The 21,921-nt window shown below is 41.6% G+C and overlaps 1 protein-coding gene and 1 pseudogene across 1 annotated transcript in view; both read left to right on the top strand.

Moving 5' to 3' along the window:
• Window positions 1-945: 945 nt before the first annotated feature.
• Window positions 946-1,839, top strand: LOC132368102 (kunitz-type protease inhibitor 2-like; annotated as a pseudogene).
• Window positions 1,840-12,406: 10,567 nt separating this feature from the next.
• The window catches only part of STOM (stomatin), a 28,558-nt gene continuing 19,043 nt past the window's right edge, over window positions 12,407-21,921 (top strand). Inside the window, exon 1 of the mRNA XM_059925518.1 lies at window positions 12,407-12,544. Coding sequence (XP_059781501.1) covers window positions 12,484-12,544 — 61 coding nt within the window. The 5' untranslated portion in view covers window positions 12,407-12,483. The remainder of the gene's footprint in view (window positions 12,545-21,921) is intronic.

Genomic DNA, 21,921 nt, shown 5'->3' with positions numbered 1-21,921 from the left:
TCTGGGAGGAGGCTTCTGAACATGAAGTCCACTAAATACCACCACTGTGCTGCTCACTTTCCTTGCAGCCACAGAATTGTGCATGCCCAATGCTCCTGTTAGTACTGTTGAGGCAACAATTAACTTTCTGCCACTTTGGAAGGTCTAGAGTTCTCAAAAAAGTCTTGTGATGATTTCATCACCTGACTAAATTAGCTGACACAGAGCTAAGAATGATTCAATGACTGCTTACAGAGTATAAAAACTGATTAATTCCACTCAAGGGGAAAAAAATCACTGACAAAACCAAACACTTTTACTAATTACTGTATTGCCACTCCATAAACACATGGTAGCTTTTATAGTAAAAAAAGATAGTTCCACTATGCTGAATTACAATCACTTAGTTGAATGCTAAGCATAATTTAATTTTATTAATTTTGAGGGGATTTGTATAAAATCACTCCTTAATTTTATGAAATGCAGATTACAATACAGACTGTTTGCCATGATTTAATGCATGGCTTGTTTTTTCATTTTCCTTTCAGTCTATGTATATTTGATTAATAAATAATAAAAATAGGGGGCTTCCCTGGTGGCGCAGTGGTTGAGAACCTGCCTGCCGATGCAGGGGACGCGGGTTCGAGCCCTGGTCTGGGAAGATCCCACATGCCACGGAGCAACTAGGCCCGTGAGCCACAGCTACTGAGCCTGCGTGTCTGGAGCCTGTGCTCCGAAACAAGAGAGGCCACGATAGTGAGAGGCCCACGCACCGCGATGAAGAGTGGCCCCCGCTTGCCACAACTAGAGAAAGCCCTCGCACAGAAATGAAGACCCAACACAGCCAAGAATGAATAAATAAATAAATAATAATTTAAAATAATAATAATAATAATAAAAATAGAACCAAGCACAGCAGTAGTTCTCAGCTTACTTTCTTCCAGTAGAAAAAGTTTCCATTTCTCCATGGATAAACCAATGTTTAGGGGAAGTGTGACAAAAAGTCACTTTGTTTTTATATTTCAAAAAAAAAAAATCCTAGGGGTGGAGCCCGTCACGGCGCAGCTGTGTGGGCTGAGGCGGTACTGGGCACTTCTCGCCCTCCTGGCATCGCTGCTCCTCTCCCGCTGAGGCGGCTGACGGAGAATGTGGCGTCCATGGAAGCAAGGGCATCTACTAAGAGTGAGGTGTTTCTCCAGCCACACACAGCTGCACAGACTTTTGCCGAGTTTCGAAGAGTGTCGGGAAATGCCGGGCCTCCATCCCTAGGTGGCGGTACAATGTCACTGAGGGATCCTGCCAGCAGTCTGTGTACGGAGGCTGCGGAGGGAATGACAATAACTACATGACCAAGGAGGAGTGTCTTGCAAAGTGCGCTGGTGTCACAGTCAACACCATCGATGATCTGTCCAGGAATGGAGCGGATTCCTCTGTCCCAAGTGTCCCCGGAAGGCAGGATTCTGATGACCTGCCCAGTGGTATTTTCGACTATGAAGAACACTGCGCCGCCAAGGCTGTCCCTGGGGCTTGCCGCGCGTCCTTCCCACGCTGCTACTTTAATGCCGAGAAGAACTCTTGTGATAACTTCACCTGCAGCGGATGCCGGGCAATAAAAACAGCTACCTCTCCAAGGAGGAGTGCATGCAGCGCTGCTTCGGCAAGCAGTTGTGTCCTGCCCCGCCCCGCACTAAAGTGGTGGTCCTGGCAGGGCTGTTCGTGATGGTCCCGATCCTCTTGCTGGGAGCCTCTGCGGTCTGCCTGATCAGGGTGGGGCGCGGGAACCAGGAGCGCGCCCCCCGCACCGTGTGGAGCTCTGGGGGCGACAAAGAGCTCCTGGTGAAGAACACTTTCGTCCTGTGAATGCCCTGTCGCCAAGGGGCTGCCCTCCTCAATCCCCCGTTAATGAAGAGAATCTGGGAAGGGAGGGGAGACAAGTGTTGAACGCGTCTGTGCTTTTTCAAATAGAGTGATTGGTTTGTATTTGCGCGATCATTAGGGCTTTTGGTCTGTTTGTTAATCCAGAAGGTAAGAGGGCTGCTCCCTGGTCTCCCGGGATGGGTTTGCTTTGGAAATTCTCTTAGTGAAGGGCTGTGCACTTTGCAAATGGTCTAGCCCTAGATGGGAGTCGGTTCCTCTTCGATTTATTTCTTTGCTCCACGTATAGTTTTCTTAGCTTATGTTGAATCCTATTGTCTCCTTTCCGATCACAAAAGTAATGTTTAATAGTTTCCTTTGTTTGTTTTCTGTTTTGCTTTGTTTTTTTAAAGTAAGCAGAAACATGTTTTTTAAATTAGGATTCTGAAAGGAAGAAGTAAAATGTACAAGTTTAATAAAAATGGCCTTCCCCGCATAGCACAGGGAGATCAGCTCGGTGCTTTGTGACCACCTAGAGGGGTGGGATAGGGAGGGTGGGAGGGAGGAAGACGCAAGAGGGAAGAGATATGGGAACATATGTGTATGTATAACAGATTCACTTTGTTATAAAGCAGAAACTAACACACCATTGTAAAGCAATTATACTCCCATAAAGATGTTAAAAAAAAAAAAAAAAACGGCCTTCCCTTAAAAAAGAAAAATCCTAAAAGTGGAAGGAAAAAGCAATCATTAGTTTACTTCCTATATATGGTTTGACTAACTTTTAGTAACCACAACCCCTATGTTCAGTACAGATTAGAAGAAACCTTATATTCAGACCATTTTAACTCTTCAGGGGATGTGGATTCTATCGGGAATAAACTTTTAATTTTTCTTTAATTGAAACAGTGTTTACCATTAAAAAATCACATGGCACTGAGAAGCAGAAAAGAAGATTTGAACAAATGGAGAGAGATATACTTGTGGATCAGAAAACTGGCCATTCAGCCATCCATGCACTACCGACTTCTGCCAGAGGTTAGCTTCCCTAAGCCTGTCATGAAATACCGACGGATTTCCTGCTTCCTTCAACTAGTCAACTGGTATCTTTGGATTTTCTCTTTCAATCTAATCCACCTGCCATCATCTTCCTGCTTTTCAAATTGTATACATCACTTTATTCCTTGAGTTTCCTTTGCCTAAAAAGAACCCTTTCTTCACCATTTTCTGTTCTTGGTAAGATGCAGCACTTTTTCCCCAGGTCACACCAGCCCAAGAGTAAAGTAGTAAGTCTCCCAAATCCGTATGTCTCTGACTCAGATTCGGACTCTACCCGCACTTCAAGAGCTCCAGTTTCCCTGCAACAGCTTTGGGTGCCCCAGTGGCTGCCTCATGGATGCTCTACAGAAAAATCCTCTTGATTACCCACTTGGTTGGCGCCATTTGCTCTTCTGCTGCTGATGTTCCCTGGCGTTGCTAATGAACAAAACAGCAGCCAAGCTGCCGTGGCCACCGGCGGTACTATAGCTAGCTACTGGGACCCACCAACAGGTACCAGTCCTGATGGAACCTGCCGATGTCTGTGCCATGGGTCCTGTCCTCTGACACTTCCCAAGCCTTGCAACTGATGCTACTGACACTTTCTGTTCTCAGTGTTACAGCCACTATAATTCCTACACCATTTTCCACTTTAGCTACCATGCTCTATCATTCTGAGTCTGAGAGTTGGGCTGTAGAACTAAATGCATAAGCCTCTGCTATACTCAGATCATCTGTCCACTACAATGCTGGCCAGATGTCCTTCAATCAAACATAGGTTCCTGAAAAATCTTCCCTAGTTTAAAAAATTAAGCATTTATTTATTCTGCCTTTTTAGGAAAAACTTAATTCATCTCCAGTTGATAAAGGAAAGCTCCTCTTTATTGAAGAATGCTAGATAGTGATAATAAATGTAGAAAGAATGGTAGAATCAGAAAATCACCATTTGGCACCCCCTGCCCCTCAATGAAATAATTGATTCAGGCAACAACCATCAGTGGATGTCAAAAAAGATAAATAAATAAAACAAATATGGCAAAATGCTAGCACTTATTGAATTAAGTGGTGGGTAAATTCTTTTAATCTTCTGAAAAAAATTTTTTCAATAAAAAGTTGGGGCAGGGTCAAGTCTCCCTTAACTTAAGGTGAGGTCTTTCTCATGAGGATTGGTGTTCCTTTATGTAAATGGAACCCTGGTGTCATCTACCCATGCCAGAAGCCAGATATACTGACTTGTGAGGTGAGCACAGCTTCAGCCTGAGCTGAGAACCCTGCTACACTTGAGTCATAACGCCTTCCTGATGCCTTCCTCTTTCTGACCCTTTCAGCTCTGTTTCCTCCCAACTGTCTTAAGGACAACCCTTGAAACCAAATATGAGTTTACAATTGCATAGTCACAACAGGGAGCAAACCAGAACCATCTGGGGAGCTTTTTCAAAAGATACACACCCAGAGCCTGACCTATAGATATTTCCATTCTTGGGTGGGCCTTGGGCACATGATCTTGAAAAAGTCTCCAGATAACTCTGATATACCTCTCTGAAAGAGAGGTGTTTCTCTGAAACTATACTTAGGCTTTTTCCTGAAGAATCTATACAAACGTCCCTGACTTACAATGGTTCAACTTAATGATTTTTTGACTTTACAATGGCGTGAAAATATGCATTCAGAAGAAACTGTACTTTGAATCGTGAGTTTTGATCTTTTCCCAGGCTAGCGACGACACTCTCTCTCGATGCCGGGCAGCCACAGCTCCCCGTCAGCCACACAGTCACGAGGGGAAACAACTGATACACTTACAACCATTCTGGGGCTTCCCTGGCGGCGCAGTGGTTAGGAATCCGCCTGCCAATGCGGGGGACACGGGTTCGAGCCCTGGTCTGGGAAGATCCCACATGCCGCGGAGCAACTAGGCCCGTGAGCCACAACTACTGAGCCTGCGCGTCTGGAGCCTGTGCTCCGCAACAAGAGAGACCGCGATAGTGAGAGGCCCGCGCACCGCGATGAAGAGTGGCCCCCGCTTGCCGCAACTAGAGAAAGCCCTCGCGCAGAAACGAAGACCCAACACAGCCAAAAATAAATAAATTAATTAATTAAAATAATTTAAAAAAAAAAAAATTCTGTACCCAGACAACCATACTGTTTTTCACTGTCAGTACAGTATTCAATAGATCGCATGAGACAGTCAACACTGTATTATAAAATAGCTTTGTGTGAGATGATTTAGCCCAACTGTAGGCTAATGTAAGCGTTCTGAGCACGTTTAAGGTAGGCTAGGCTAGGCTATGATGTTCAGTAGGATAGATGTACTAAATGCATTTTCAACTTACAATATTTTCAACTTATGATTTCAACTTAGGTTTATTGGAACATAACCCCATCATAAGTTGACGAAGATCTGTACACATAAGAAAGGATGGGGGCAGATTTAGAAATTGAAAAGATAAATATCAACTTAGGAAACTGAAAAAAATTCAAATTGTTGGTATGGTAGTTATTAATGCTGCTCACTGATGTCTAATTCTCTCTTTCCTAAACCCAGAAAACTGCACTTTCCCCCGCTCGTTTGAAGTTGGACCTAGCTGTGTTACTGGCTTTGGCCAATGAAATATAAGCATCAGTGCATGTGTCACTTCCAAGCAGAAGACTTCAAGAGGCAGTGCACAAGTCACCATATCCCCTTTTCCCTCCCTTGGTGGCGGTGGAAGCACATGTTAAGATGGAGCCTCCATCAGCTGAGATCCCTGGGTGACTATGATGAAAAAGCCTCTGTCATCCCAGGACATGAAATGGGAGTAAGAAATAAAGATTTTTGTGAAAAATCATGGAAATATGGAAGTTGTTCGTTAATGCAGCATAATCTACTCTTATCTTGACTGATAAACTGGCAAACCTTTCACGGAGCCTAAGCAATTTAAAGAGAATCAGTTCTGTCTTCATCAATGACTAAAAATTTACAGAGACGGTGTTGATAGAGGGAAACGAGGGAGCTTTAGGGTCAGAGCTACCTAAGTTTAAATCCATGGTGTCATTGTTTGTTGTAATAGTAAAAATAGTATATAAGGTCTGTGTAATATACAATTACTTTTAGTAACCACTAACACTTATGAAGTGCTTACTATGTGCCAGGCACGTGCTGAGCACTTTACATGGATTATTTCACTTACTCTTCCATAACTTGCCCAAGGTCAGAGAGCTAGGAAATGGTGGAACAAGGATTCTAACACAGGCAATGGAGGCACAGAGCCTGTGCTCTTAACCACACCTCTATTTGCCTCACTCATTTGCCTATTCTATAAACGAAGATTAGGCAATATGCAAAAAGATAACATGAGTGATTACTTATCATGACCTACAGGAATGCAGTACTGTAAAAAGACGGGGAGCAAAGGCACAATAATCAAATGCTACATTACTATGCTTGCATTACTTAATGGCTAGTATCGAAATGATCACTGTTAACTTCTTTAAATAAAGGTTTTTTAAAGTAAAGATACAGTGTACAAACAAATAGCACCCATAAAATGCCCAATGATGTAGTAACTGTATCCAGTAGCTCCAAGCCATTATGTCTTAAAGTCCAAGAAAAAAGTTTTCAAGAATAGTGAGAAGATATTTTACGCTCAGCTAGCCACAAATGATATACTGGGATCATTCATTTTAATAACCTTACGTTCATGTATCAATTGTTAACTACATAAGAAAACACCATTATTAAATGTGAAGCTATTTGTTCTGGGCCCTTTCTTCGTTTGTTTAACTTCCTCCTTTCTTTTGCTTCCTTATATAATACTGTAAGAGTACAAGTACAGACTTTCTACATAGACAGTCATGTCTTCTGCAAACAAAGACAGTTTTATTTTCTCCCTTCCCAGTCTGTATACCTTTTACTTCCATTTCCTGTCTTATTCATTAGCTAGAACTTCCAATATGATGTTGAAAAGGAGTTGCCTTGTTCCTGATCTTAGTGGGAAAGCTTCTAGTGTCTCACCATTAAGCATGATGTTCACTGTAGGTTTTTCGTACATGTTCTTTATCAAGTTGAGGAAGTCCTCTCTATTCCTACTTCACTCAGTTTTTATGATTAATGACTATTGGATTTTGTCAAATGCTTTTTCTGCATCTATTGATAGGATCATGTGACTTTTCTTCTTTAGTCTGTTGATGTGATGGATTACATTGACTGATTTTCAAATGTTACACTGTTTTATATGTAACTGTATATAATTCTTTTATACATTGTTGGATTCCATTTGCTAATATTTTGTTGAGAACTTTTGCACCTATGTTCATGAGAGATACTGGTCTGTAGTTTTCTTTTATGTAATGTCATTGTCTGATTTTGATATTAGAGTAATCCTGGCCTCATAGAATGAGTTAGGAAGTACTCCTTCTGCTTCTGTCTTATGGAAGAGACTGTAGAGAATTGGTATAATTTCTTTCTTAAATGTTTGGTAGAAATCACCAGTGACCCCTTCTGGGCCTGGACTTTCTGTTTTAGAAGATTATTACTTATTCAATTTCTTTAATAGATAAAGGCCTATTCAGATTGTCTATTACATGATCTTTTGATAAGAAGGGTTCATTCCACCTCTCTTGTTAAGATATTCCATAACTTATGGCTTCATAATTTCCTTCTCAGTTTGGCATATGCCTTTTAGTCCACTGTCACCTCTTATCACTCCCACTCCCTGCATATCTGACTACTTACATTTCCCCAAAAATGTCAAACTCTGTCATACTCCCATGCAGTTACAAGGGCTTCTCTGTATTCCTAAGGCATCCTTTTCTAACTTGTATTTATCCTACCGAACTCAGCTTTCTGCAGAAGCATTTCCTGATGTTTCCAGGCAAGTTAGCTGCCCCATTCAACTTGTATAATAGAAAAACAAAAATTATTCTTTAAAATTACCAAAAAAATCCAAACTTTTTAATAGTTATTTTAAATGTTCGCTGTAATTCAAGGTATGCAATAAATAAACTATAAGATACTGACCTGGTTGTGGATTGTGTCCTTTATAAATTCATTATCTAGGACAGACAGACACACTTTGACACAGCACATCAACGACGATACAAACACTGAACAATAAAGTATCATTTCAAGATAAAGGTTAAGTATATATCAAGATTGAAGACAAACGTGAGTATTCATTTAGGTGTATGCTTAGATGTGTCACTTATTAGGAATGCATTACAAAATGTTTGAGTCTTTTTGTTTCTTTTTATTTATCCTGAATGATTAAGAGCTTAAACTCTGAAGTCATATAGACTTGGAACAAACACTACTTATAATCTGTGAGATCTTGGGCAAGGGAGTAAACCGAGCCTCAGTTTCCTCAAGGAGATAAAAAATAAACAGTAACTGGTAGTGATAGTAAATGATGGTACTGATATTACTTGAATTATTAAAAATAGTGTCATTATGTAGACCTCTCTTTCATTCCACATACAGTGATGGAAAAAATATTTTTTATCATGAATCCTTAGTGCCCTGTGAATAATAGCCTGTTGAAAAGAGAACCCTTTCTCCAACATAGTGCCCCTTTATTCATTTTTATAACTTTGACAGAAGTAGTTGAATATAGCAGCCACTAGATGGAGCAACATTCCTAGCAGAGTAATCCTTCCTAACCAAGAACTTTCCTTTCAGTATTTATTAAAAATAAATCATGTCTAGAAAAATAATCACTCATAATTATAGGTTACCTGGATACATTTAACAGGGAAACATACATGACTTTGAATACCTCAGAGATATTAATATGAGAAAACAAGCAGGACAAAGATTTGAATACACCATAGTCATATGTGGTATTATGAGCTGAACTGTGTTCCCCCAAAATTCATATGTCGAAATCCTAAACCCTGGGACCTTAGAATGTGACTGTATTTGGAGGTAGGGTCTTTAAAGAGGTAATTCAGTTAAAATGAGGTCATTAGGGTGGGCCCTAATCCAATACGACTGGTGCCCTTATAAGAAGAGGAAATTTGGACACAGAAGTGTACAAAGAGAAGACGATGTGAAAACACAGGAAGAAGACAGTTATCTACAAGTCAAAGAGAGAGACCCGGAACAGATGCTTTCCTCAGGCCCGTTAGAAGAAACCAACTCTGCTGAACCTTGATCTTGGACTTCTCACTTCCAGAACTGTAAGAAAAATATACTTCTGATGTTTAAGCCGCCCAGTCTGTGGTGTAAAAAAAATATACTTCTGATGTTTAAGCCACCCAGTCTGTGGTACTTTGTTATGTAAACCCTAGCAAACTAATACATGTGGAAAGGAATACCAGAAAGAAAACTCCATGAGGGCAAGAATTTTTGTCTTTTTTGTTCATAGTTTTATCCCAAGCACCTGCAACAATGCCTGGCACATAATAGGTGTTCAATAAATATTTGCTTTGTGAACTGATAAATAAAGCAGATTAATAAAATTCTTGCCATAGATGACTCTATTAAATACCACCAATGTTTCAGTAATGCTTTTTATTTTCATAAGACCTGAGGACACAAACACCCAGTGCTCTTACCAAGTGCTGTGGTGTAATTGGTCTGCTGCCACAGCCCAAAGGTACAAAATCCACTGGCGAAATTCCTGCTATGATTCAGTTCCGGAGTAATTTCCTGAAGAACAGAAGAGTTAAGAAGACAAAAATGCTGCTGTAATACAATAAATGTGAATTAGTCCACACAGAGAAACAGATCAACCTAGTTAGACCCATCCTGCTGAAAATGCCACAAACAGACATAGCTTGCTGGTACTGCTGTTCCCTCAAAAGCATTTGGTTAGCTGATTTCACTGCAGTCACTGTGAACAGCCTGGAATCATAATTTAAAGGAAAAGAAAATAAATAAGGACTTTCCTCTGTTGTTCTTAAAGCATTTCTTACATGGACACAGGAAAAAGACTAAATTTCCTTCTGACTTATTCAATTATGAACTCATGGTGCATGTCTGTCTCAAACCCATCTCCATGTCTTAATGTCGTCACTGTCACCATCAATCAATACTTAATTTGGTACCCTGCATATGCTAGGGAAATAACAGCAAAATAAAACATGAAAGAAATATGGAATAAATACTCTGATTTTAACTTACATGCAAATATACTTTAAATAACAGCTAGAGGAAAAATTCACCAAAATGATAATAGTTCTGTTAGAGGCAATGATACGAGAAGTAATTCTTTCTCTCTTCAAATTATTTGTAATTTTATATAATAAGTCTCAGTTTTTAAAGCATAAAGTTCTCAAAAAACATTCTACCTTCTAATCACTACTGGAAGAAATTTTAGGACTAGAAATTCCCCCAAAGGGAGAGGGTGATACAATAATATTTATTTTTAAAGTACATTTAATCAATACATTTATACAGAATATGCATAAGAAAGCCAGAATACAACAGTTTCATGGGCAAGTGAAATTCAGCATTTTAAAATCTAAATCTGTAAATTCCCATCTATTCTGAAAGTAATCTAAAAATCAAGTCAAATCTTGTTCTCAGTTTGGGGCCTGGAATTAGCTCCCGAACTGATGCAATCTGAAACCAGGGCCAACAAGTGTTTACCAAAGTCTTTGTCCCAAAGGGTGAAGCCTCTTTTCTAATTCTCCAGAAGTGATGCTGTTGGAATTGCCTTGAGAATTGAATCAAGGCAGCAGGCAGGAGTACAAACATTAAATTCATTTTGAAATATTTTCCTTTCCAGCAAAAATGCAAGCTAAATACTTTTTCACAAATTGATTATGCAATTTGTAATCAAGCCCTCCTTTATTAAAAGTTTTAATTAGCTGCCTGTGCATTTGCTCCTCATTCCTGGGAACCGCGGCATAAACAGGAAGTTCATGCCTCTGGGGCTTATTCGTTGTGGAATGGAAAAAATGAAGCTGTGGACTTTCTCCAGGATAATTGAGAGAAAGGATCATTAAATAACTGTACTCCCCCTCCTTATCTTCTCCAGAAGGCTTATAAACCAAGTGACTGCACAAGCTGTACTCCACCCCCAGGAATATAAGCAGTTCTTTCCCACACGTGACTGGAGATCAACTTGAGAGCTCTGCATTAGCCTTGAACCACACCCTAGTGTCTGTACCCCAAAGCAACGATGATCAGCCACTCTCTTAACACCTGTTACAATCGTGTGTGCTCCACTTTCTACCGTGACAACCACAAGGCTCCAGACCTAAAACTAGAGAGAAAGTCTACCATTTCAATTACCCAAACACCACAAAGTGTCAGATATTATAAGGCCAAAGGGAGAAATTTGTGGTGATGGAATAGCTCTGTATTTGACTGTAGTGGTGGTTGTACAAATCTATGCTTGAGGCAAAATGGCATAGAACTATATATACATTTGCGCCACTGTCAATTTCCTGGCTTTGAGACTACGTATAAGTAAGACGTAACTATTGGGGGAAACTGGGTAGAGGGTACCTATAACCTCTCTGCACTGCCTTTGCAACTTCCTGAGAATCTGTATTTATTACAGCATGAAATGTTTTTAAAAGTGTACCTGCTTGTGTGCATCACCATACTTTGAACGTTTGCATTCGGACAAGTTTTATCGAGAATAAAACACAGCCTGGTTTTCAAAGGTGAGGTTTCAGCCACCACCCAGCACAAAGCGTGAGGTGGGGAATACTCTTGGCTGTGCTTTTCCCTCCGCCAGGGATTCCCTTTCCGACCTCCCGCCCCGCCAGTCCCCCTTCTCAAGGGTGGCTCCTTCTCATCTTTCAGGTCACACCTCAATGCCACCTCCTTACAGCGGCCTTCCCTTGTCCCCTTAACTAGAGTACCTGCCCTCGGCTATCCTCTGAGTCCCCCGTGCCCTTCGTCGCGCTCTTCCTCACGTATAATGATTTGTTTACTTGCTTGTTACCTGTGTCAACTCCACGAGGGCGGGCCCCGTGTCTGCTCCTTGCCCGCTCCGTCCCTAGCAATGAGCACGCTGCTTGGCGACGGCAAGGGCTCGGAAAGGATTTTATTTGAATAAAGGGCACCACACTCGAATTCACTCCCTTGGGCTCGAGGGTGGTCGCGCCGCTTTCTTCCCCTCACACCATGGGTGCTCCCAGTCTAGGGCTGGGCGCGGCGCCCTCACTCTGGCCACACAGGTGCCTCTCTGCCTCCTCCCTTCACTCGGACCCTACCCCGCCCAAGGAGGGCACCATTTTCTTCTAATTCGTCTGCCCAGAAGGGGCGCCTTTTTCTTCTTCGTAGCCTTTTCTCAGGCCATCCTCTCAACCCCCTCCCCTGTCTCTTCAGCCGCAATTCCCAGCCCTGTGGCCTCCGCCCCTCCCTTCCGGCACCGTCCCACCCTTCCGGTGCTGCCCCCGACCCGGACCCCCGCCTCAGGGGTGCCTCGCCCCTCAGGCCACGCCCCTCAGCCCTGGGATAGCGGGAAGCTCCCCAGAAGGTGCCGCGCGGGAGGGGAGGGCGGTGGAGGGTGGGGGCGTGTCCTCCTCGGTCCTGGGCGTCGATTGGCCAGGCCGCGGGCAGTGGGTGGGACTGCTGGCTGGGTCTCAGGCTCCTGGGTCGCCTCCGGGCATTCCTCGCCGCTCCCGCTCTGGCCCTGGCGACAGCTACCTGAGAGTAGCGACTCCGGTTCGGGCATCATGTCTGACAAGCGGCCATCAGCAGAAGCCCAAGCCCGGCGGCTTCCCGACTCCTTCAAGGGTGAGCCCTGTGCCCCTGGCGAGGCCCTTGGGGTCACCCGCCGCCCCTTAACATTCCCCTCGAGAACGAGCCTTAGCCCAAAGGTCCCAGGAAGGTCTCGGATGTTTCTTAGCCGAGCAACCGCTGCTCAAAACCGCGGTTTCCCCACTTGTACACTGAGAATGACGAGCTCTACTTCGCGGGCTGGGGGTCAGGTTTAGGGATGTTAGGGTGCTGAGTGCAAGCCCAGTGCCCGGCACACTGTGGACACTGCAACAGAGGGCGCGTCTCCAGTGCCCACAGCCAGAGCAGGGGCTCGCGTTATCCAGCGGCTGCCAGATGCCAGGCCCTGTGCCAGCGCTTTCCGCTCATTATCTCGTGGCATGCACGCGGACGAGGACGTGCCTGTGTGACTGGCGGCCAGCGAGTGGTGGAGCCGGGCCCAGACCTGCACGCCACACCCGGGAGCCTGCGTCTTCGTCCCACTCCCCCTTCCTTCCCGCCCCATCGGAGGCCAGCTCCTTTACCCAAACCTCGCCCACCCCCAGAGTGCGCAGCCGTCCTCCCGAACTAGAAAGAACTCCTACCCCCCACCCCTGCCAATTTCCTATTAAGCCGCAAGACCGACCTGTGTAGTTTCGCCACATGTTCCCGACACATTTGCGGAAGAAAAGAAGGAAGTCTCTTTTTAGCATCCTTCCTGTATCTCTTTCCAGCTTCACTTTCTGGCCCCATTCTGGCCCCTCCACTTCCTTTGGTCTAGAAACCTCGCCTTCCGGACTTTTGTCCCTCACAAGGAACTGTAAGTTCCCCACCCTACCAGGCCCTTCCCAGTCTTTTTTTTTTTTTTTAATTTTTATTTATTTATTTATTTATTTATGGCCGTGTTGGGTCTTCGTTTCTGTGCGAGGGCTTTCTCTAGTTGCGGCAAGTGGGGGCCACTCTTCATCGCGGTGCGCGGGCCTCTCACTATCGCGGACTCTTGTTGCGGAGCAGAGGCTCCAGATGCGCAGGCTCAGTAATTGTGGCTCATGGGCCCAGTTGCTTCGTGGCATGTGGGATCTTCCCAGACCAGGGCTCGAACCCGTGTCTCCTGAATTGGCAGGCAGATTCTCAACCACTGCGCTACCAGGGAAGTCCCCCTTCCCAGTCTTGAAGGCGGAAATTGTGTGAGTGACTCAGTTTGTTCCCCTGTGAAGGTACTAGTACCCTTGAGAGGCCTATCACCTAGAACCTTTATTGGCTATCCTTGCGGGGGAGGGGGGATTCATAAAGAGAGGCAATAAACCATTTGGGAGTACTAGTTGCCTCCCCGGGGCTCTTAGTGATCCAAAGGAATTATTTCTAAGGATGGAATTTCAGACAGAATGACATAGTGAAAGAAGTTTAGGGGACTGGGTGGGCTTTTCCAGCACCCCACAAAGAACACTATACTGGACTCATTTATTCTGATTATGTGTAATGCCAACCTTGTCCACCGATCCCTTATGTCCCCGTTTCCTTTCCCCAGCAATCTTTGTCTTTAGTTCCTCCCCAGGAACATCAAAAGAATTACAGAAATCTTTATTCCTCTTTTCTGTACCTTGGACAGTTATTTTCCCAAATCAGGAGTGTGACAGAGAGGATGTACTTGAAGAAACTGATACTCAGAGAAGTTAAATTACTTTAAAGTCACACAGTTTATAAGTAATGGAGGCATATTTGAAGTCTGGGTTTGACTGATTCTAAAACCTGCCCGTATAAAAATTGTGCAGTCCGCCTCTTTGGTAGTCAGTTGTCTCTCGCTAGAAAGGAAGGTAGGCAGGATCCTTTCATATGTACCCTGATGTCCTGGTGGGAAACTAAAGGACTGTGAGGACAATGTTAGAAGTTTGGTGAAACTGCAGTGGGAAATCTGTAGAAGTTCTTTGGGAATAAACATGATCTTTGTACTTAATGTTAGTTGTCTTTCATGGTCACAGAACAGCTTTCACTCCTAAATTCTTTTTGTTGGTTCTACACTACTTTTTAGACAGAAGTCTTTTTAAAATCTATTGAAAACTGTGCACCCTTTCCTCTGAAAATCATATATACAAACAAAATTTTGCTTGGTCACTGTCACCTTTTTTTTTTTTTTATTTTTTTTTATTTTTGGCTGTGTTGGGTCTTCGTTGCTGAGCGCAGGCTTTCTCTAGTTGCGGCGAGTGGGGGCTACTCTTCATTGCAGTGCGTGGGCTTCTCATTGCAGTGGCTTCTCTTGTTGCGGAGCATGGGCTCGTGGCACGCGGGCTCAGTAGTTGTGGCTCGCAGGCTCTAGAGCTCAGACTCAGTAGTTGTGGCTCACTGGCTTAGCTGCTCCGCGGCATGTGGGCTCTTCCTGGACCAGGACTCGAACCCATGTCCCCTGCATTGGCAGGCGGATTCTTAACCACTGTGCCACCAGGGAAGTCCTGCTGTCACCTTTTTAAAAATGTACGCCTTAGAGACCTGACACTGGTAGGAAAGCCACTACTAGAATTTATTAAATAGAATTTATCGAGTGCTTGCCATATGCCAAATACAGCCTAAATGCTTTGAAAGCAGTATCGAATACAATCCTCTAGCAGCTCCACAAGGAGAGTGTCATTATCTACCACTTTACAGCAAGAAAACGGAGGCTCAGAGTGGAAAAATCACCCACACCTGTGAACGAGGTTCAAACTTGGGCTGATTTTCCAAATCATTTTACCTATCCTAGAGCTGCTTCCAAATTGCATACCCAAAAGGAGGAACTTGTCAAACATCAGTACTTCACTGAAGGTGAGAGACAGTAAATAAAGCCCCAAGGAACCTGGCTTCAATCAAGACCTCCTGGCTAGACAGCTCCAGAGAGCTGCTTCTGAGAGAAGCAGTGGAATATAAAAGCCCAAACTGTCCCTTTATGATTTTGCTGATAATTAGTCTTAGGAACATAAATATGACCAAACCTAGGGCAAGACTAGTTTTTCTTAAAGCCAGTGCATTCGCTTTCTAATGAAATAATGCAGGTGGGTTGCAAAGAAATGTATGGTTATAATTAAGAGCCATGTCAACAGAATAAATCCCTTCGGAAGAACGCCTGAAAATAAGCAGAATCAAGGGACTGATTTGTTTATTTCAGTTGTTACAGCCGACCAGATTGGGGAGAACTTTGTAACTTATTTAATAATTAATTTGAGTTAAACCATCAATGGTCATAGATTAACTCAAATGACAACCAAGTCTACAAAAGTTGGCATTTATATAATTTTTTATAATTAAATAGGTTATTGGTTCCACCTGATGGTGTAACTTGTAAACTGTAAAAGACAGAGTCACTGATCACCTGGTCAGCTTTGAAGAAAAAAATTTTTAATGTTGATAAAGTGATAAAGATTGGATTCAAAGTCTGTTTTTTAAGAAGATGTGGAAAAACATTTTCCTGAATATTACTGTAACCAGAAAAAATGAGCACCTCTCCTCTGTGTCTGCCCGGCATCTTGTGCCTACCTCTGTCATAACGTTTATTGCACAGTATTATAAACATCAATTATAATCACCTTTGTTAGACCAGGAGAGCTTCTGAAAGCAGAGATTGTGTCCTTCATCACTGTAATAAGTTCAGGGTCAAGTGCATAGTAGGTTTGCAAAAATATTTGTTGAAAGAAAAAGGAAGCAGGGAGATAAAGACACCCATGGAGTAGATCAAGTTGTTAAATGTTTGGCTTACGTTGGTGGAGATGTTTTTCTGTTTACAGTTTATTTTTATTAAGTTTGTTACAACCCAAACTATTGATTTTAGGGTGTGGACATGTTCCTCATACAGATAAACTGTCTGGGTTTATATTATCAATAAAGGGATTATAATTGTTATGATAATATATTGTACTTAAGGAATCTCCTCTTATGAAAGTGTGGAAAGAGCAGTTAGAGGTCACAGTAGAAAGAAGGAAGTGTGTGTCAGGTGCCTGTTGACACACAAATCGTTGCTCCATTCTTTTTGAACCTTTGTCTGTACTCTGAGCCTCTATACTCTAGATTAGCCTTGAAGATACGAGCAATAATGTGTCTGTCCTAAAATATCAGACAATGAAAATTAGATACCAGCCTTACCTAGTTGTGGGTATGCACTGATGGTAGGATGGTATAGGATAGCGAAATGAGAGTGGAATCTCCAGTTTGAAGATCTGAATTGAGACCTCAGTAGCATCACTTACTACCTACGTCACTTTGGGAAGTCTCAATCTCCAGAGTCAATTCCTCGTCTTCATGTTGGGCTTAATCTTACTGTGGTATCTAGCTCCCAAGGTTTTAAGTATCAAATGAGAAAGTTTATATGAATGTACTTTTGAAACTTTAAAGTGTAAATTATTAAGATATTATTTAATGGGGAAAACAAAGAATAAAAAAGTTAACAATGACTATTCGGGAAGCCTAGTAATTATACAGGAAATTAAAATTTATGGACAAAAAGTTGTATAAAAGACGGTCCAGGAAACTTTAGGACTCCAACTTACCTCCCCAAATGTGGTCTGTTTCTCCTCCAGAGACAGAGTCCCCAAGCAGGTTGTTAAAGTCGATAGTTTCTCTATGGTGTGCAGGTCCCAGAAGGCAATTCACTTAATACACAGTTTATTCCTATAAACTGTATCAGTAATGACCTTAAGGTTCTGATAATAATAATGGCTACTATTTATTGAATGCTTCCTAAGTGTCAAGCATTTTACATATTTTCTCCTATAAGATAATGACTATTCTCGTCCCTCATTTTACTAATGAGAAAATTTAGTGGTAGAATGGAAATCTGACACCAAAACTCCAAGCTCTTAGCCACTGTTTAGCTACTCAGCCTCAGTTGAAGAATTGGAAACCTCATGATCTAGTTTCCTTATGCTTCTGTTTCCCATTATTTAATGAAAATGATGTTGCCCTCCAAAGACTTTTATGAGAAAAACTTAATTATAGTTACTTTTAAGATATCCAAGTAAAAGAGCTGGAAAAAAAAAAGAACAAAACTGAAGAAGTAGGGGGGTTTTGTTCTGTTTAGTATATTTCAGGCCTAGTCTAAATTTAATTAACTTAATAACATTTTGAAATTGTTTTTCTCTCCAGTTTTTCTGAACATAACTATTTTTATCTTTCCAGAAGTGGGTCATATTCAGCCCATCCTTCTACCTTCCTGAATTCTCTCACCTCACAGGTGAAAAGGGCTGATTTTAAAAAGAGAAAAGGAAAGAAAACATTTGGGGAAAGCATTATGGCCGCTGCTTTGGGACAGAGGACGATTCTGAACTGTATTCTTTTTTTTTTTTTTTTTTAAGTAACATTGGTTTATAAGTTTCATGAATACAACATCGTATTTCTATTTCTATCTACCTACCATACAGCATGCTCACCACCAAAAACTGATGAACTGTATTCTGGGATCCTGTATGCAGACATGTAATTTCCGTTTATCTTCTGTAATACTCAGCCTTTTCTTCCCCTCCCCAGAAAACAGCAGAATCTGGGAATTCCCTGGTGGTCCAGTGGTTGGGACTCTGCGCTTTCACTGCCGAGGGCCCAGGTTCAGTCTCTGGTCAGGGAACTAGGATCCCACAAGCTGCATGGCATGGCCAAAAACAAAACAAAACAAACAAACAAAAACCAGCAGTATCACTCAATTCATTCAACAGCTATTTACTTAACAAATGTTGTTCAAGCACCTGCTATGCACTGGGTGTCTTCCATGATAGCTCACTTACTCTTCACACTGACCCTCTGAGGGGGTACTCTGATTAGCCCTCTTCTTAGATGGTTAGAGTGAAACACAGAGAGCTAAGACACTTGCCAAAGATCACACAGCTAATAAGTGGCAGAGCCAACTCTGAAGCCTTATGCTATACTACTTTAACAAGACCAAAATCTCATGAAGAAGACACCGAATAAGATAACTACAAGTATGATAAGTAGTGTTTAGAGAGGGTGAAGTGCTATAGATTAGGAGAGGGGGCCCTATTAAAGACTGAGGGGTTCAAATTTAAAATTATTGATGATAGTCTCACCTATTTTTTCCTCCTGTTTTATGACTAGAAATATTTGAATGAAGGAAAGCTACAGGAAATCCTCAAGATGCTTGGGAAATAAAATATTTATATTTATTTGATTTCCTGATTCTTTTTTTTTTAATTAATTAATTTATTTATTTATTTTTGGCGGCATTGGGTCTTCATTGCTGCACGTGGGCTTTCTCTAGTTGTGGCGAGCGGGGGCCGCTCTTTGTTGCGGTGCACAGGCTTCTCATTGTGGTGGTTTCTCTTGTTGCGGAGCACAGGCCCTAGGCGCGTGAGCTTCAGTAGTTGTGGCACGCTGGCTCAGCAGTTGTGGCTTGCGGGCTTAGTTGCTCCGCAGCATGTGGGATCTTCCGAGACCAGGGCTCGAACTCGTGTCCCCTGCATTGGCAGGTGGATTCTTAACCACTGTGCCACCAGGGAAGCCCTCCTGATTCTTCTTGAGCTAAGCACAGCATTCCCTTTATTTCAACTTTCATTGAAAATCTTTCTCAAAAGGACTAGTCCATTTCCTCTCCTTACTATCTCATGATAAACACATTTTGAGTTTTGTAATTCAAGTCACATAATGCTTCATCAGTACTAGTTCTTTTAGTCTTGTATCTACAGGTTTATAATAGGGAGGAAAAGTTATGGTCTCCAGTCCTGGTTCTTAACTTGATACCATCTGGCCTGTAGTCACTCCAGTCCAGAGCATAATTTCTTCCCTAGAGGTTTAAGGATAAAGGCATTTGAAGAACTATAAACCATGCCTAATTAAAATAGTTTTTTGAAAGATGGGTTATAGTGTGTGCTTGTTTGCTTTCAAAGCCTCTGCCCAATGAACTGCAAGTTGCGGTCGCCAAGTAAACAGCATCATTTTTTCAACATCTGTTTATTGACGCCCTACTATGTGCTAAACTCTGCTTTTCTCCCCTCTACCTGTTTGAATCTTTCTCTCTATAGGATGCTGCCTTCACTTTTGTTTTCTCTCTTCTCTTAACTCCTTTTCTCCATTTCTCTTATTTGCCTTTTCTTCTATTGTTTCCTTCCCTTCTCTTTCTCCTAAAATCCCAGTCATTTGAAAAACTCAGTTATAGTAAAATTTTGATTAATTGAAGACATACTTATATTCAAATAAAATATTTTATCTGCCGTTTTGCCTGTTTCCACCTTGAATTCTTATTTATCAGGTCTTTTTTTTTTTTTTTTTTTTTTTTTTAAATTTTTATTTATTTATTTATTTATTATTTATGCCTGTGTTGGGTCTTCGTTTCTGTGCGAGGGCTTTCTCTAGTTGCGGCAAGTGGGGGCCACTCTTCATCGCGGTGCGCGGGCCTCTCACTATTGCGGCCTCTCCTGTTGCGGAGCACAGGCTCCAGACACGCAGGCTCAGTAATTGTGGCTCATGGGCCCAGTTGCTCCGCGGCATGTGGGATCTTCCCAGACCAGGGCTCGAACCCGTGTCTCCTGCATTAGCAGGCAGATTCTCAACCACTGCGCCACCAGGGAAGCCCTATCAGGTCTTTTAAAGACCTTGTTTCAAAACAATTAAAGGGAAGAGAAACTAGGAATCTGGGAACTGTACCCTTACTTGAAATGCCAGAAGAAAGATCAGATGTCTTCTTTAACTCACAATGTCCTTCTCCTCAAATAGATGACTATATGACATAGAACTGGAATGAGTCGTATGGCCTGTGGACCACATCTGGCCTACTGCTTGCTTTGTATGCCGCACAAGCTAAGAATAGTTTTTATTATATTTATACATTTTTTCAAAAAAGAGGAAGATTTGAAACTTATATGGAACTCAGATTTTAGTGTTCATAAATTACGTTTTCCTGGAACACAGCTGTGTTCATTCATATATGTATAGTCTGTGGCTGCTTTTGCAGAGTATTCAGTGGTTGAGACCGACTTTCTGGCCTGTAAAGCCTTAAGTGTTTATTCTGTGGCCCTTTACAGGAAAATTTTACCACACCTTGACATGGAATCTCCAATGAGGAGTAGTTGTGGCCAAAAAGAACACTTGTATGCTGAATATATATGCTTTTAAGAAAAACTCAAAAAATGTCAAGACCTTTCGTTTCGACCTACTATTGCCCCTTAAAACTTGCTGTTAGAACCAGATAACGTGTTTTTGAGACTAAATTCCTAGCCATGCTATCTTTCCCCACCCAAACAACACCGTTTTTGGCAATTTACAACATGAAGCATTTCACCTGTATACCGGGAAAAAGGAAGGAAAAGATTGTGCTTTAAATGTTGGTATTTCAATAATTCTTTGGCTTACCTTTTCCTTCTGTGTGTAGTAATGTGTATGACTCAGCCAGATTTTCACATACTGCGTGAAGGTATGTTTCTGGCCTTTGCTTGAAGAAGAAATCCTGTATCTTTTGAACTTTAGAATAGAGTCCCAATGATAAATGGAATTTATTATTTCACATGATTTCTAGTAGTGCCAAATTCAGTCAACCTTAAAGGAAATCGGCTGATATAGGATCATTAACAACATGCAGTACTCTGAAATTATGCCTGTTATAATCTTGAAAAGAATATTTTACTGCTTGTCTGGAAGCCAACCCAACAAAAATTACTGTACAACTTGGTTTTGTTTTTTGTTTTTTCCATTTGTTTCATGGTTTTGTTTTGTTTTCTTTTGTCTCTTCCCAGAAATTCTCTTGCTTTAGTACTTTGGGACTCTGGAAGGAATATTTTACATCTACTTTACAGATTCTTGTAAACATGAGAAATAATGTATATAAGGAGTAAGCTTGTGGCTGACATGTGATAGGCATTTAATAAATGGTTATTATTAGTGTTAATAAAATGTACCTCCAGAATGAGAGGAATTTAAGAATTGTGTAATTTCATCTTTTCAGCAAAATTAGTTTACACAATAAGGATGTATGGAAACTTTGCTAAAAGTATATTCAAAGCAACAGAGTTTCTAATTGGGAAAACTGGACACAACCTAAATGTTCATCATATGGAGGAATAGAATATTATTCAACCTTTAATAATAAAGAGTATTTCCTGACATGAAAAGATGTCCACAATATAGGGGGGAAAACAGATTTAAAATTATTATTTCATTTTTGAAAAAAAGGAGGCTAGAAAAAATTCAAAGGACACATATATATTGTGTGTCCAATAGCAAGGCAGAAAATAATCACCATCCAGAGATATAAAAATATAGATCATTTTTCTTCCTCTATTCTAAACTATAATTTTAAATGTTATAGTGACAGTATTTTGCTTTTAAAATAAGAAAAAAAAGTAATATTTTTAAAAATTTAGTTTCCTGGAGGTAAGCCCAATTTGAATGCTCAATTTAAAAATGTTAATGATGGGCTTATATCCATTTTCAATACCGTGCTTTGGTTAAAATTT

This window comes from Balaenoptera ricei, chromosome 6, assembly GCF_028023285.1.
Source record: "Balaenoptera ricei isolate mBalRic1 chromosome 6, mBalRic1.hap2, whole genome shotgun sequence".
In the NCBI taxonomy this organism is placed as follows: domain Eukaryota; kingdom Metazoa; phylum Chordata; class Mammalia; order Artiodactyla; family Balaenopteridae; genus Balaenoptera; species Balaenoptera ricei.
The sequence above is the reverse complement of the archived record's forward strand: the minus strand, read 5'-3'. Positions and strand labels throughout refer to the sequence as shown.